Source organism: Trichosurus vulpecula, chromosome 4, assembly GCF_011100635.1.
Source record: "Trichosurus vulpecula isolate mTriVul1 chromosome 4, mTriVul1.pri, whole genome shotgun sequence".
In the NCBI taxonomy this organism is placed as follows: domain Eukaryota; kingdom Metazoa; phylum Chordata; class Mammalia; order Diprotodontia; family Phalangeridae; genus Trichosurus; species Trichosurus vulpecula.
Window position 1 is genome coordinate 78384235 of NC_050576.1, and position 15767 is coordinate 78400001.

The 15767-nt window shown below is 38.4% G+C and overlaps 1 protein-coding gene across 1 annotated transcript in view; it reads left to right on the forward strand.

The window, feature by feature from the left end:
- The window catches only part of LAMC1 (laminin subunit gamma 1), a 148446-nt gene that overhangs the window by 78963 nt on the left and 53716 nt on the right, over positions 1-15767 (forward strand). The window contains exons 2-3 of the mRNA XM_036753929.1: positions 10561-10865; positions 13697-13827. Coding sequence (XP_036609824.1) covers positions 10561-10865; positions 13697-13827 — 436 coding nt within the window. The remainder of the gene's footprint in view (positions 1-10560; positions 10866-13696; positions 13828-15767) is intronic.

Genomic DNA, 15767 nt, shown 5'->3' on the forward strand with positions numbered 1-15767 from the left:
CCTTGACTTGTGTAATTCTTCCTGCTCTTTAAAATGTACAGTTGAAAGATCAAAAAAAATTGTTTCTGAAGTTAATAAAGTTCTTCATTTTTTCTCTCTGACCCCTCCTTGGTTAACATCTAGTCTTTTCACCTTGTTTATTTGCCTTTGGGGGGAAAAGGGAAAATGTTTTCTCCTGTGGAGCTCTGAAATAAGTTAACATTATGGGTGCCAAATACTTTCTATTCATTATTGATAATTTTGAATAGATGCACCAAATACATTAATCTCTTTTGTATTTGTCCTTGGAATAAACGTTAGATACCTGGAGGCAGCATCTAATATAGATGCCCTTTGGAAAGAGGTAAAATGTGAGTTGACATCAGTCGGTCTAAAACTCCCTATTTAAGCTCTGTTTGCTAACTGTAAAGATAACTCAGTCTACATAGGTCAGGTACAAACTTCATTGTGAGAGAGTTTGAACTCCAAAATCTCATGTCTAGACTTCTGAGAGTTCTTGTAATTCTTCAGTTATACATCTCTTATATGGCTTGTACTTTCCTCATAAGTGCCCCGCCCCTTTAAAAATATTTTTTCAATAAATGCCCTGAAAAGTAAATATCTCTATATTACCCTTGAACCAAGAGAATGTAACTAATGTCCTCGCACTAAGTGCTGAAAGTACCTGACAGAACAAAGTTAAACAAGTTGTGCCTTCTGGAAAGAGGAAAGATAACTTTCTTACCTTTTTAAATATACTGAAGCAGAATTTAAATCTTCTATGTTTGTCAGTTAATGTTTTATTAAATATGACAAAATAGGTGGGATGTATATAATGTTTTGAGGTTTGTAAAGTTCTGTAAAATATCTCATTTGATAACAACCTAGGAGGGTAAGTTCTATTTTCCCCATTTTACAGATGTGGAAACTGAGGCAGACAGGTTAAGTGACTTGCCCAGGGTCAAACAGCTAGTAAATCAATGAGTCTGGATTTGAACTCAAGTCTTCCTGACTCCACATCTAGTACTTTATCCACTGTACTACTTATGTGTTCTGAAAATAGAAGGGTTGTTTAATTTCTAGTAATTGTCTGGTGGGAGGAGAGGTAGGGGCAGAAAGACAAGAACGAGCCATAGAGAATGATCACTGATAAGTGTTTCTGATTCATTGTCGATCAGTGATCATTGATTACGTTTACAAGAAAACCCACAAAATTATAAACTTGGAAGGGAAGTGAAAAGGCATCTGGTCCAAACTGTATGTGAACAGGAATCTACTCTGTAACTTTTAGCTTCTGCTCTAAGACCTCCTGGGAACCCCCAAGTTTTTGAAAGCAGCCTGTTCCCACTTAAGGAATTAAGTGTTGATTTGAATACTTAAGGGATCTTTGCTTTTTGGAAGATGTATGGGTACTCCCTTCACTGACACAGATCACAACGTTTCTGTGGTTTAATTAGATGTCTTTTGAGAGTTGTGTGATTGGAAAAAAATCATTGGTAGCCCACCTACTTAGTGGTGGGTTTCACTAACCTTATTCTGCTCTTTAGAAAATGGCCCACATAATCTGTTCTCTGGCTGCCACTCAAAGCCTTTTTAGTTGGATAGAACCCACCCAAGCTTGAGCTACATTTGCATAGCCTTTGAGAGACTTGTTATAGGGGAAGGCATGAGAAAAGTGTTCTTTACATGAAGCCTAAAATCTGTACTCTGAACCTTTGCTCCTACTTCTGAACCTTAGCTTCTGCTTTGGGCCTCTGGAGCCCAGCAAAGCCAGGTCCCTCCCTCTTTCACGTGGCAGCCCTTCAGATACTTCAAGTCTTCTACCCCCCTAGGCTTTCAGTTCCTTCAACTGATTCTTCTAGCCTGCTCTCTAGGTATCTCAACATCCTGGTTGCTCTTTTCTAGATGAGCTTTAGCTTGTCAGTGACCTTCATAAAGTGGCAATGCCCAGAATTTAACTTCAGCTCTGAGAAGTTGACCTCCTTTCTGTACTCTTGTGTTTTTGTTAACGCTGCCTAATATTTCATTAGACTTTTGGATAGCCAAGTCACATGGATTTACTTATTGATCAGTGATCATTGATTACATCTATTTGCAGTGCACTGAAATACCCAGGTCATTTTGACACTAACTTTTATCTAGTAAAGATATCTTCCCTGCCCTGTGCTCTTCCCAATACTTGTAACATTGTTTAAAACTTGAGTGAAATTTAATAAGAATAAATGTATCTTCATTAGATTCAGCCCATTATTCTTACCCGTTGTATCTTAACAATGAGATATATTCCTAAAAATGGCTGATTTACTGGGACAGTTGTGGTTTCATTGCTTTTGGTTTCTTTCATATTTTTTATATTATGATTGAGTTGTTTGTTTTCTTCATGTGTGTCTCTTAAACCTCACAAGTCATTCAGTGAATTAGCAGAGTGAGTGAGATTGCTTCTGGGTCCTCTTTTTGAGCTTGACTGAGTGGGAGTGAATGCTGGCCTCATTAACTTAGCTGTGGCCCAGGATTTCAGTCATGTTTGACCTACTGACCTGATTTTGAGGGTACTGGAATCAAGAATATTTTAATGTTTTGTCTTCTGAAGTGTACACCCCATGGGTCTTTCTTGAGGTTATATGTCATTTGTGGAGGTTTTTTTCTTGAAGGTTCATTTCAGGCAGTGTTTCTGGTACAACAGCAAAAATGTACAAAAAACATAAGTTTATTAAATTGTTCTGGTATTAAAGCAACTGTTTGTAGACTATAATAGCAGTTTTAATGTGTGTGTCTATTTGGACTCATCGTCAGATTGTTTTGATGTACGCATAAAATTTCTCTCCAGGTTCATATGATGATGACTCATTAATTCACTATAATCAGTTAACTGACTATTGGGTAATGAATTTTGTTGTTAGGTACATTAAATGCTTTGGTTTTGAAATTAAATAAAAAAAGAATTCTGTTTAGTAGAATTGTTATGCTGTGCTCCATCTGGAATGCATAAAAATATAATTTGTAGGAAATATATAAAAATATAATTTGTAGGCAAGTCATATTTTCCTTCTGTATTAGGAAAAACTATTTCCTACTTGGGCCGATTCAAAAATTGAAAAGATTGTATCAATTGATAGTGAGTTACCCTTTTCTCAAATCTTTAAGTGGAGAGTGGATGAATGCTTGTTCATGTTGTAGGTATTATTGCTACCTGTAATTTAGATTAGATGATCTCTGAGATTTTTTGATTCTATAATTACTTTTCCAATGATGATTAATTAGGTTACCCAATAGCTTACACTATGTGTGTGTGTGTGTGTGTGTCTGTGTGTATGTAGCGCATACCCACACACATGCAAGTGCTAAAAATGGATGTGTGACCTGAATATTAAAGACCACACACATCATTAAAAAAAATGAAAAGAGGATTGCATTAGGTAAATCCTTACTTCAAACCTGGACTCTCATCCTTGAGACATCTCTGTGTGGTTTACCCTTTACCGTTAGCTTGGTGTGAGTATCCTGGAAAGGCTTAGATTTTTCATGTCTTTGAAGTTTGTATAATAAAAGAGACAGATGAGTGACTAGAGATGATCTGCTCAAACCCTCCCATTTTAGAGGTGAGGAAACTAAGACTCAGGATGCTTAAGGTATTTGCCCAAGGTTATACAACTAGTAGTAATAATAAGACATTTATGTAGTGCTTAAATTTTTTTTTAAGTGCTTCATTTCCATTACCTCATTTGATCCTGGTAACAAACCTTGTAAGCAGGTATTATAAGTGTCACCCTACATTCCAATACAGTGTGAGACAGCCAATCCAGTATTGGAACCTCTGGGCTTTTTCCCCTTCAGAGTAAAAGTAATTGTGATGTGTATCTTAGCTGTCATTGACACACTCTACAGTTAGGGAAGCAGGAAGTATTGTGCATTCCACTTGAAAAGGAACTGTTGTTGAAGTCCTTTGCTGCTTCTTTCTTCTTCCAAAATTCTATCTCCTTTGTATCGTTTTAACTACAAAGGAAAGTCTGGAATTTTTCTTTACTCCAGAAAGAGCTTTTTGTGATTCTTCCCTCACCCTGTTCAGCCTTCAACTGATTGGCAACATAGTGACTTGCACCAGTGAGCCTAGATGAGAGAGGACAGAGCCAGCAGTGACTGAAATTACTCAACCGTACCTTATATGTCCTCTTGACCATACATTTGTGTCTGCTCTAGGATCCTGCATTTAGCATTGATTTGGCTCTAATTTTTTTTTCTGTTCGGGGGTGTGTGTATTTTATTGTGTGTGTTTTAGGCACACAGTGTCTGTTGTCAGTTGAAACAATAACAGCTGGTATGCAGCTGTAAATATTATTCTGGGAACTCTTCTGTAAGTCAGCTAGTTGTACCAACAAAATTGGAAACTTTTTGAGAGTGCTTTTCCATGATTGCTGTTAACTATTTAGAAGACCACATAGTAGTCTAAACAGTTCGTCATCGCTGTATTTTTTCCCACTAATATAATTTTGTAGTGTTAAGAGTTTGTCATCTCCAAGTGGTCTCATTACAGGAAAGCTAGCTACATCATCGAGGGGGGTTGGTGAGAACAATGGTAAATGAGATTGTCCCAGTTTAACACTGTCTTAAATCATAATGAATTTTCTTGATCCAGGACAAGGAAAAACACATTGTCTGAAATTCTGTTGTTTTACAACAACAAATAATAGCCATTGTTATTCAGTACAGAATTATAGTGGTAGTTGTCTCACTAGACCTTCATGGAATTCCTCAGAACTAGAAACAACAGAGAAGCATTTATGTGCCTGAGCAGCCGGCACTTGAATATAATTCAGAGACAAGAGACCTTTCTCCTCTACTCGGGGAGATTAGAAATGCTTCATTGTGTAGGAGGTTTAAGAATAATTCTTTGGGGAAAAAATTCTTTGGCACTCTATGAACAAAGGCTGAATTCTCATTGTTAATTTTTAGGCTTTCTTATTGTCTGTCCCCCATTTCCCCAGCTTGACTTGCCTCCTTCGGAGCAGGAAGTGTTGCTTAATTTTTTGTGCTTCTTTTCTAAACATCTGCCCTTCAGTTTTTGTTTATGAAAGGAATGCTACATAGCCCAAAGCAAAAATGTAGTATAATATTGAGAAATGAACTATTTTCTTGAGTGTGTGACTCCATACTTTGTGAATATGGAGTGAGAAGTAAAAATGTTGTTGGTTTTGGAACCCAATGGGGGGGATTACTTGCTGATTTACCTAAAATGTCTTATACAGGTTGCTTTGCCTTGTCCTTAAAGATAGAAGCAGCATGTTGGGTTTTATTTTTTGGTTTGTGGTGGTGTTTTTGCTTTAGACTTAGCAGCACTGTTTGTTAAAATTTCATGTCTTGTTTCAAACAAGTTACTCAGGGAAAGTGTCAACTTTAGACTTTGCTCTTGCAGGGTAGTATAGTGGGAAAAGCAGTGGAGACCTGCTTTCTAATCCCAGGCTCTACCACTAACTAACTAAGTGATCTTGGTCAGATCATTTTCGCTGTACAACAGTCCAGAGGACATTATGATAGTTGCCTAGCATTCATTTTAACTTTTAAACTGACTCTTTTTAAAGCAGGACAGCATTGTATTTGGGACAAGTACATAAGAAATGAAGCACTTCGAATGGTTTAAAAAATTCCACATAACAGTATACAAGCTTAATCAATACCTGTAGAGGTGGCCTTAAGTTGTAACAGTGAATTTAGAAAGAAAAAAGGAGGACCTAGGACAGAGTCTTGGGAAACACACCTAGTTGGTGGGCTTGATATGAATGAATCAATTAATTTAAGAAAAAGCCTATATTATTATGTGCCAATCAGTTCCTGTACTCAACAGGTTTACATTCTAATAGGTGTTGAACCCCAATTTTCATTGTGAACCCCAAATCCCCAAACCAGAGTTTGTTCTAAAAAAGAGACAAACAATTAGGTCAGGTCCACGTTTTTAATTTCTCTCAAGCTGTCTTGATATGCATTGCATGGGAATTCAGTTCAAAACACCCCCCCCCCCCGAGCCATTTCAGAACTGGCTCACTTTGGGATTTGGGGGTACAGGGTTATATGCCCTTTGAAAAGTAGGTGTTCCCAAGGGGTGCCAATCAATTCTGGTCAACACACTGGGAGGTGGGCCATATTTAAATGAGGTCTTGAGTAAGTGATTTAGGTCACTTAATCTTGGTCAATAGGGGCTACTATCATCCCACCATCCAGACAGGAGGAAATACCTGTTCTATCTGACCAGCACAGTGCATGATGCCCTCCTCCCATCATGCCAGACCATTCCCAGTCTCAGGCTATCTAGGCAGAAGGATCTGTCTCCACCCAAGCAGCTTCCAATGCTATCCTATTTTCAGTAATGTCCTTGTGAAGAACTTTAGAGCAAAAAGGGATTTGGGGGCAATGTATGGAGCTCTGAGTCTAGAAAATAATTTTTCACATAGGGAAAGACAATAGATAGAGTTGGGGAAAGAGGAGTGGGAAGCAACCCAATTTGAAAATGGCTGGGCAAGATAAGGCAAAGGCTCTGCTATTTGAGCTCATAGTACTAGGGCTGGGTTCAACTTCCAATGGGAAGAGGATGTAGAAGCAATATGCTTTGGAAATGTGCAGGAATAATCATAGATGAAGGTCTAGCAAAAGAGACTGAGGAATGTTCAGATAGGTAGGAAGAGAATTAAGGTAGAATAGATTTGTGAAGATTCAGAGAAATTAGAATATGCCGAAGGGAGGGGATGATAAACAGTATCAAATGCTGCAGAGAAATCAAGAAATACGTGAATTGAGAAAAGATCATTAGGCCTATTAATTGACATAAATAATTTTGGTGAGAGCAACTTCAGTAAGGAGAGTTATAGGACAATAGTGATTATGATGTGGTTTAGTGAGGGGTTTTTTTTTGAGATGGGAAGAGACTTGTATGTGTTTATAAACAACAAGGAAGGAACTAGTAGATAGAGAAGGATTGAAGATTAAAGAGAGAGGGGATGTTGGAGGAGCCAGCACGCTATTGGAAAGGAGAGGATGGGACCAATGGTACATGTAGAGGAATTAGCCTTGACAAACAGGCCACCTTACCATCAGAGGCAATGGTGGAGGATGATGTGAGAGGAATGGGAGATGGAGAAGAGTGAGAAAATTCAGCAAATGACTTATGTTCAGTGAAGCCTCAGGCAGAGAGGAGACACACTTGAGTGAGGAGAGCAGAGAACGTTTGGAACAGCTACTATGGTGAAAGGGACATGACTGCATTGCTGCACTGAGGGCCCAGTTGAAATCAGCTAGCACAAAATTATAGTAGGCCATTCAGGATAGTTTTGACTCCTTCAGGGCAGGGATTGCAGTTTGCTTCCTTTTATATCCCCAGCACTTATCACAGTGTCTGGCACAGAGTAGGCACTTAATCCAAACTGTTTGTCCTTCATTTTGAAGAGGACCAGTAACATCAGGGGGTGACAGAATCGCACAGTTGGTCAGATTCACACTCTTGCAGAGTCATTGAAGTTACATGGCAATACAAAAGTTAGTACTACGGGCCTGGGATGCAATGGATGACCTTGGTGTCTTGGATGTCTGACCAAGCTCTAAGTGCTCCACAGTGCCTGCTTCAGCCACTTTCATGGCCTTTGAAAAATATTGTTCTCATTTGCCCATTCTGCCAGGGAATTCTTGAATGCTTGGGGTAGACATCCCCCTAACTCACCAACAGGTTTGAGGCCTATTACCCTTCACCTGCCTGAGAAGGTGCATGGTTTTCAAGGAGGATTGGCACCTCTGGTATGAGGGCTTGCCTAACCTTTTCTAGGGCTGCTCATCCACCTTTGGTGTTCAGCTTTCACCTAAGAAGCTGTAGTGTGTGGGAAGACCCTGCTTCTGTTGCTTTCACTGCAGTGCAGCACTGCTTATGTCAGGTCAGGGCAAAGTCAGAGGGAATGAAGGTTGGGGTATATGCTTTCTGTAATATAGATCAAAGGTTGTGTAGCCGTAACATTTTAGAAGAAAAGAAATACTCCATAGAGTTTAAGGAAGTGCATAGTTTTCATATGATGTTCCTTGACTACTGGATAAATGTGACCGAAAGTTCATAGCCTCATAGATTGAAAGCTGGAAGGAACTTAAGAAACCATTGAGTTCAACCTCATCATTTTACAGATGAGGGAACTGTAACCCTGAGAGGTTAAGTGATTTTACCAAGGTCATATAAAGAGCTAGAGGTAAGGTAAAATTTGAACCCATGTCTTCTACCTCCAGAATCAGTTAGTTCTCTTTCCGTTATATTGCACTGCCTCAAAGCCCAGTTGTGGCTTTAGGGAAAAGGCTATTCATTTTCACTGTCATAAGAGATACAGAGAAAATATTTTTTAAGGGCAATCCTTTCACTCTTTGATGGTCTTACTCCTAATCATTCTTGGCCTCAGTTACTCCATCTGTAAAGTGAGACTGGGCTAGATATTTTAATTCAACAAAGATGTATTCAGTTCCTACTGTGTATGTGGGACTACTAGTTGCTGGGGAGAGAAAGACAAAAATGAATGAGCCCCTGTTCTCATGGGACTGGCATTCCAGCAAGCGTGCGGGGTTTGGATGTGCCAATAGGCAAACATAAGTATGCACAAAATAATTCAAAGAGATTTCATGACAGAGCACTCCTAGCTAGCGAGAATGAGGTAGTTCCTTAGATTGGGAAGTGTAACCTGAACTGTGCTTTGAAGGAAGCAAGGATTTCTGTGAGATAGAATTGAGGAAGAGGCAGATAGAACACCACTTATGCAGAGACCTAGAGGCAAGTGATAGAATGCCAGGAACCAAGGAAGAGTGGGGCCAGTTTGCCTGGAATGGAAAGATCATTCAGGGGTGTTAGGTCAAATAAAACTGAGAAAGTAGATGGGAGCCAAATTATAAATGTCTGTCAGTGTCACCCTGAAGGGTTCTGTTTTATTCAGGCTACTAGATATATCCACTGAACACTTTAGCAGGGGAATGACATAATCATACCTGTACTTTAGGAATATGCAGTTTGCATTTTGGAACATGGTTTGAAGAAGGAACAGTGGAGCAAGAAGACTGGGAGACTAATTAATAGGCACTTGTAGTAGTCCAGGGGTGTACTTACAGAGGGCTGAATGAGGGTGGAGGGTGCATAGAGAGAAGGGGATGAATGTGAGGAGTATTCTGGAGATGGTCACTAGACCGTCAGTCAGCAGCCAAGCTTCTGTGAGCATTTAATGTGTACAAGGAATTGCTAGGCATAAGAGATACAAACACAAAGTTTGTCCCCTCAGGAAGCTTACGCTTTATTGGGGGAGATAACATGTATACATACAAGTATAAGCAAAAATCTCACAAAATAAATACAAAGTTTTAACGAGTACGTACCAGTAATTGGGGGGATTCAGAAAGACCTTATGAAGGAGTTAGTATTTGACCTCAGCTTTGAAGGAAACTATGGATTCTAAGAGGAAGAGGTAAGGAGGATGGCCATTAGTAGCACAAGGCTTTGTAAAGGCATAGAGACAAGTTGGAGGGTCATGTATGAGGAATGGCAAAAATGCTGGTTTGGCTGCACCACCGAGTGGGTGACAGGGAGGAAGGTATTCTATAAGCCTAGAAAGGTAGCTTAGAGCCTGCTTGTAAAAGGTTTTAAAATGACAAATAGAAGAGTGTATTTGATCCACAAAGTACTAGGGAACCACTGGATTTGAGCAGCCCAGTAACATGGTAACCAACCCTGTGCTTTAGGACCATCACTTTGGTAACTCTGGAGGTCAGATATATGAGACCACTTTCATGGGGCAGTCAAAAAAGAGTATCAGATTTGGATTCAGAACACTTAGACTAAATCTTGTCTTAAATAATTCCTGTGGGCACATCATGTCACTGTTTTGGGGTTCATCTTCCTTATCATGAGAATGACGGGTTTGAATTAGATCACCTGGTGTTCATGAACTTGTTTTAAAAAATATTTTAACTATATTTTCAAGTAATTGTTTTCTTTTGTAATTCTGTGTAGTTTATTTTGTGCATTTAAAAACATTATTCTGAGAAGAGATCCATAGGTTTCAACAGACTTATCAATGGGGTCCATGTACAGAAAAGATTAAGAACCACTGGTTTAGTTGATCAGCAAGGTCCTTTCCAGTTCTAAATATACTATGCTTCAGCTACATTATGGCTAAATTAGGCTTTTGCATGCCTCTCTGGAAACCATTTTATAATTTTTTAATTTGGCAAATATGTTGAGTGCCCCAAAACTAAGTTAAGAAATAAACTTTTAAAACATAGTCTGTTGGAGCAGCTAGATGGCTGGAGTCAGGAGGACCTGAGTTCAAATGTGGCCTCAGATACTTGACATTTACTAGCTGTGTGACCTTGGACAAGTCACTTAACCCCAATTGCCCTGCTTTCCCGCCTCCACAAAAACAGGAAACAAAAAACCGTTGTCTGTTTAGAGGTTGAAGACTACCTGTATGTTAACTTGGGCCAGCATATTGTATATCAGATTTATTTTGTCTTTTTTGCTTTGAAGAGCAAAACTTCCCATCCTATATATCCCTTATTAACTTTGGTGTGTTTGATCTATAGGAAAAGCCTTTGACATCACATATGTGCGCCTGAAGTTTCACACCAGTCGTCCTGAGAGCTTTGCTATCTACAAGCGTACCCAGGAAGATGGACCCTGGATTCCATACCAGTACTACAGTGGCTCCTGTGAGAATACCTACTTGAAGCCCAACCGTGGTTTCATCAGGACAGGCGGGGATGAACAGCAAGCATTGTGCACTGATGAGTTCAGTGACATTTCTCCTCTCACTGGAGGCAATGTGGCCTTTTCAACACTGGAAGGAAGGCCCAGCGCCTACAACTTTGACAATAGCCCTGTGTTGCAGGTAGGGGGCTGAAAAACATGGTCAGCTTTGGAGGTGGCAAGCTCTGCCATGTACTCAGCTCAAGAAGGGAATTGAGGAGGGAAGTATTTACAAACTTAAAGCATTATTTCAGAGATGACAGAGTGGATTAAATGCCTAGTGGACAGTCAGCTGTATTTTATGCTTAATCCCTGTATGCATTACAAAGTTAAAGCAAAATTATTTTGCTTTTACAGTTCAGCTAAATTTTATAAACTTGTTTTTTTTTTCTTTGCAAAATGCTTGAAAATACATTCTGAGAAATGACTTCAGTAATTATTTCTTGAATTGAGTAGTTTTAACATTAACTTCCATAGTTGAGACAGGAAACTTGTGCTTTTTGAAAAGAATATTAGGGTTTTACTTACTAGTGTATTAGCCATTATTTCTTTTTTCCTCTTTGACATTTCACATGAAGTCAGACCTATTTTAAATATTAAAAGGGTCACTCAGATAAAATCAAGGTAAGTTTCGTGTGTGTGATTAATTCCCTTATAAATTTGCTTACTTTGAATCTTCCGTGAAAATATTGTAAAATAACAAATGTGAAAACTCATTTCCCAATATATATTCTTTTTCTTGTGATATGGGTGATCTTTTGTGGCCAGATTACTACTACAGTGAGAAGAAAAAGAGTAATCAATTCTCAGTTGCATAGGGGAGAGCCACTCCTTGAAATTACTTTTCCAAGAAGAGAGATCTAGTCAAAGTAATTTGTACATATACGCTTGGTAAACATACAAATAATATATCAGTGTCTGAAAGCAGAGCTATGTGGCTGCTAATTTTTTGTAAACATGATAGAAATTTTTCTTTCTAGGGAATAAGGAATGAAAGGTTAAAAGTAGTTACTGTTTTGTGCCCTTTGGGACTTCTATGGATAAACTACATGAGTAAATCATCTCAATTTGTTTCATAACTCTACCTGCACATTACTTACTTGTGTCTTTATATTATAGATCCATTATGTACTGATTGGTTGGCCACCTAGACACTGAACTTTGACTAGAGATTAATGGAAAGATGAGAGAATCTTACTGGCAAAGTTAGGGTTGGAGGAGAATTGGCTTCATTTGGCCAAAGGTCATGTGACAGTACGGTAGGGTCAGGGTGTGTTAATTTTCAGAGGCAAGGGGAAAATTGGAAGTGGTTTTGTCAGTGTTATATTAACATTATGCAAGGTTATTTGTGTGTTTTGTTTTTCTTTGCCTTTATTCCTAAGTGCCTCCTTAATCTAGACTTACAGACGTCTAGTTTTGGAATTTCTCTTCTAAATCTCTTTTCCCACTATAAGTGTGTGATCTGTGAATCAGTGCTTAAGACAGCATTCTGATTGACTTTCTTTCTCTAGCTTTCTTCTGTTTGTGCTTCTTTATGAATGCATTTGCCTGTTTTTATTGTGGAATAATAAAAGCATAAGGTGAACAGCTTTGCTCAGAACTCTGTTCCAGGTGAATATTCTTAGATCTGATGATAGTTCTCTCCCTCCCCGTCCCCCACCAAAAAAAAGATAGGAAGCATCTGACATTGAAAGAAGTGAAATACTCATGGAAGGTGGAATAGGCTCAATAGGTGGAAAAACAGAAAACTAGGGACTAAGCTATACATATATTCTTTTAGTCTATCAGGCAAATATTTAAGAGACTTTCATGAAGCATATATTCATAGATATGTAGGTCCTCATTGGGTGGAACATCGGTGCCTATCTTATGTGGTAGTATTAACAGTAGTCACACATTATAGGCAGCAACAGTCAGGTTTCAGTTTGCTTCATTGGAGGAAACTTCCAAAGTGATGAAATTACAAACCCATTGGAACTTTATGAATATATGTATGTATGTATGTATATGTGTTTGTGCATTTTTAACATCTTATAAAGACAACAATATAATTTTTATAGGAAAAGTGATCACTGGATTAGGATTTCTGAGTGGTTGTCCTAACATTGGGCATATCTTTTAGTGTCTCCCATTTCTAGGAATGAAGGCATTTGCTGCCATCTAAGTAAAAAAAATCCTGTGGAAATAAATGAGCTAATTTTCTGAAATTCTTTGAGCTTTTTATAATTTCACTTAACATAATAATCTTGAAACAAATAACTGGCCATTTGTATATGGTGGTTTTTTTAGGTGTCAAACCATTTGAAACTGGCATAGACTCATTAAGTTTCTGTAGAACTTTCAATTAATACAGCACTTAAATAGTTGAAGAATTTAGAGGTTATAGACACATTATAAACAGCGATTAAATACAGCAATAGGCTTAGCTAATTGAATTGTATACAAATAAAGTAAGTGAAATTGTGAGATTATAAGTAAGACTTGTTTCTAGAGTTTTGCTGTACAAGTTGAAATCAAGGAAATTGCCCTCTACTTCCTTAGGAGATTATCCTTGAATGAGAGGAGGTGGGGAGGGAGAGGAGGCAGAGAAAAATAGGGAAGGGAGAAAGAGGGAATGGGGAAAGGGAGGGAGAAAGAGAGGAGACAAAGACAGGAAGAACAGAAAGGGAAACATTTCAAGAGCTGCTTAAAGTGAAAGAAGAAAATCTGTGTGTGGTTTAGGAAAAGATTTGAAGTGAATCAATTGATGTAAAGGAGGCTATTGAATAGATCTAACTAAATAGAATGGAAGCAAAAAGCAAGAAGGTAGAAAGATGCTAGGGAGGTGAATGTCATTGAATATGACTAGAGTGGATTGATATTGGAAGGTAGAACTGTGGTGAAATACATAATTTCATACCAAATCTTTGTTTTGACTTTTTAAAAATATATATTATTTCACCTCTACATTTCTCCCCTTTTTTGTTTTCTTAGGAATGGGTAACTGCCACAGACATCAGAGTAACCCTCAATCGCCTGAATACTTTTGGAGATGAAGTGTTTAACGACCCCAAAGTTTTGAAGTCTTATTATTATGCAATTTCTGATTTTGCTGTGGGTGGCAGGTAAGTAAATTATAAAATCATAGTTAAAAAGTGGTGAAGTTTTTTTTTTCCTCCTTTTTACAGTGTGGTTTACCAACTTGTTTGCAACTACATTTATTGATTCTGTCATTAGATTTTTATTTTTTCCAATAAGATGGTATCCTTTTGATTAATTCTCTTCACACATTCTGTTTTTCCAGCCAACCTAACCTACTAGTTGTTCTCTGAACTTGATGTACAATCACTTATCTCTATGCCATTTCACAAAGTTCATGCAGAACTTTACATTACACTCTTAGAATATTTTGCTTCCTTCAAGCCTTAGCTCAAGCTGCCTACTCCCACCATAAACCTTGCCTAAAATGCCCAAAATATAATAGCTTTTCCCCTCCTGAAATTATTTTGCATATAACTGTCTTTTTATTTTAAATCCCATTTTTAAATGTAGCTTTTTACATGATGCTTTGTACATAATGCTTAATAACTACTTGTTATTGTACTGTAATAGGAGCAATAGAAGTAGGAGGAGAGTTGTCTTGAGAACTGTTCTTTGCTTTAGTTTTAATTATTCAAGGTGGTAAATTTCTAAGTTTTTTTTAAAAACTATGTCAACTTAAGTCTGCATATTAACAGCTTATTGTGAGTAAGACCTTATGCTGATCATTCCCAAGGATACAAAAATGAGACATTGTCACTCTCCTCCATTAAACAAGTCAGCAAGCATTTATTGAAGACCTTCTATATTACCAGGTACCGTCCTAAGCTCTAGGGATACAAAGAAAGGCAAAAAACAACCCCTTATCCCAAGGTGCTCACAATCTATTGATGAAGACAACATGAAAACAACTGTGTGCAGAAAAGATATATGCAGAATAAACTGGAGATAGTAAAATAAAGGAAAGCTCTAACATTAAAGGGGATTGGAAAAGGCCTCTTGTGGGAGATGGGATTTTAGCTTGGAGTTTATTGAATGGGGTGGGGCATGGTCAGACCTGCACCTTAGGAAGATCAATATGACAGCTGAGTGGATGAGAGTGGAGTAGGGAGAGACTTGAGGCAGGATGACCAACAAATAGATAATTTCAGTAGTCCAGATATGTGGTGATGAGGACCTATACCAGGATGGTGGCAGTATCAGGAGAGAAGGGGATATGTACAACAGATGCTAATAAGGTAGAGTGGCTAGGATGTGGCATCAGATGGGACATGTGGGGTGAGAGAGAGTGAAGAGAGAGTCATTAGGATAACAGCTAATTTGTGAGCCTGGGTAGTATGCTAGAAAGTTATAGCACAGCTAGAAAGAGGGAAAGGTTTGGATTCATTGAGTTTAAGAAGTTTTTGGGACTTCTAGTTCAAGATGGCCAATAGGCAGCTGAAGATGGAAGATTGGATATTATGAGAGAGGATTAGAGCTGGATTGGTAGATTTGAGGATGATCTGCATAGAAGTGATCTTTGATTCCATAGAAGCTGATGAGATCACCAAGTGAAATAGTATTGAGGGATAACAGAAGAGGGCTCTGGATAAGGCCCTCTGAGACACCCATGGTTAGCAGGTATGATCTGGATGAAGGTCCTACAAAGTAAACTCATAGGACAGGTCAGATAAGTAAGAGGAGAACCAGAAGAAAATGGGGTCTCAAAAACTTGGAGTGAAAAGAGTATCAAGGAGAAGAGGGTGATGAACAGTGTCAAAGGCTTCAGAGAGGTTAAGAAGAATGAGGATTGGGAAAGGGCCATTGGGTTTGACGATTAAGAAATCAATGGAAATTTTGGAGAGAGCAGTTTAGGTGGAATGATGGGGTCAGAAGACAGACTGTAGAGAAGAGAAGTTAAGAAAGAGAAGGAGGAGAGGAAGTAGAAGCACCTACTATGGATGACCCTCTCAAGAAGTTGAGCCACATAAAGGAGGAGAGATAAATGGCAATAACTAATGGAGATGGATGGGTGAAAGGAGGATTT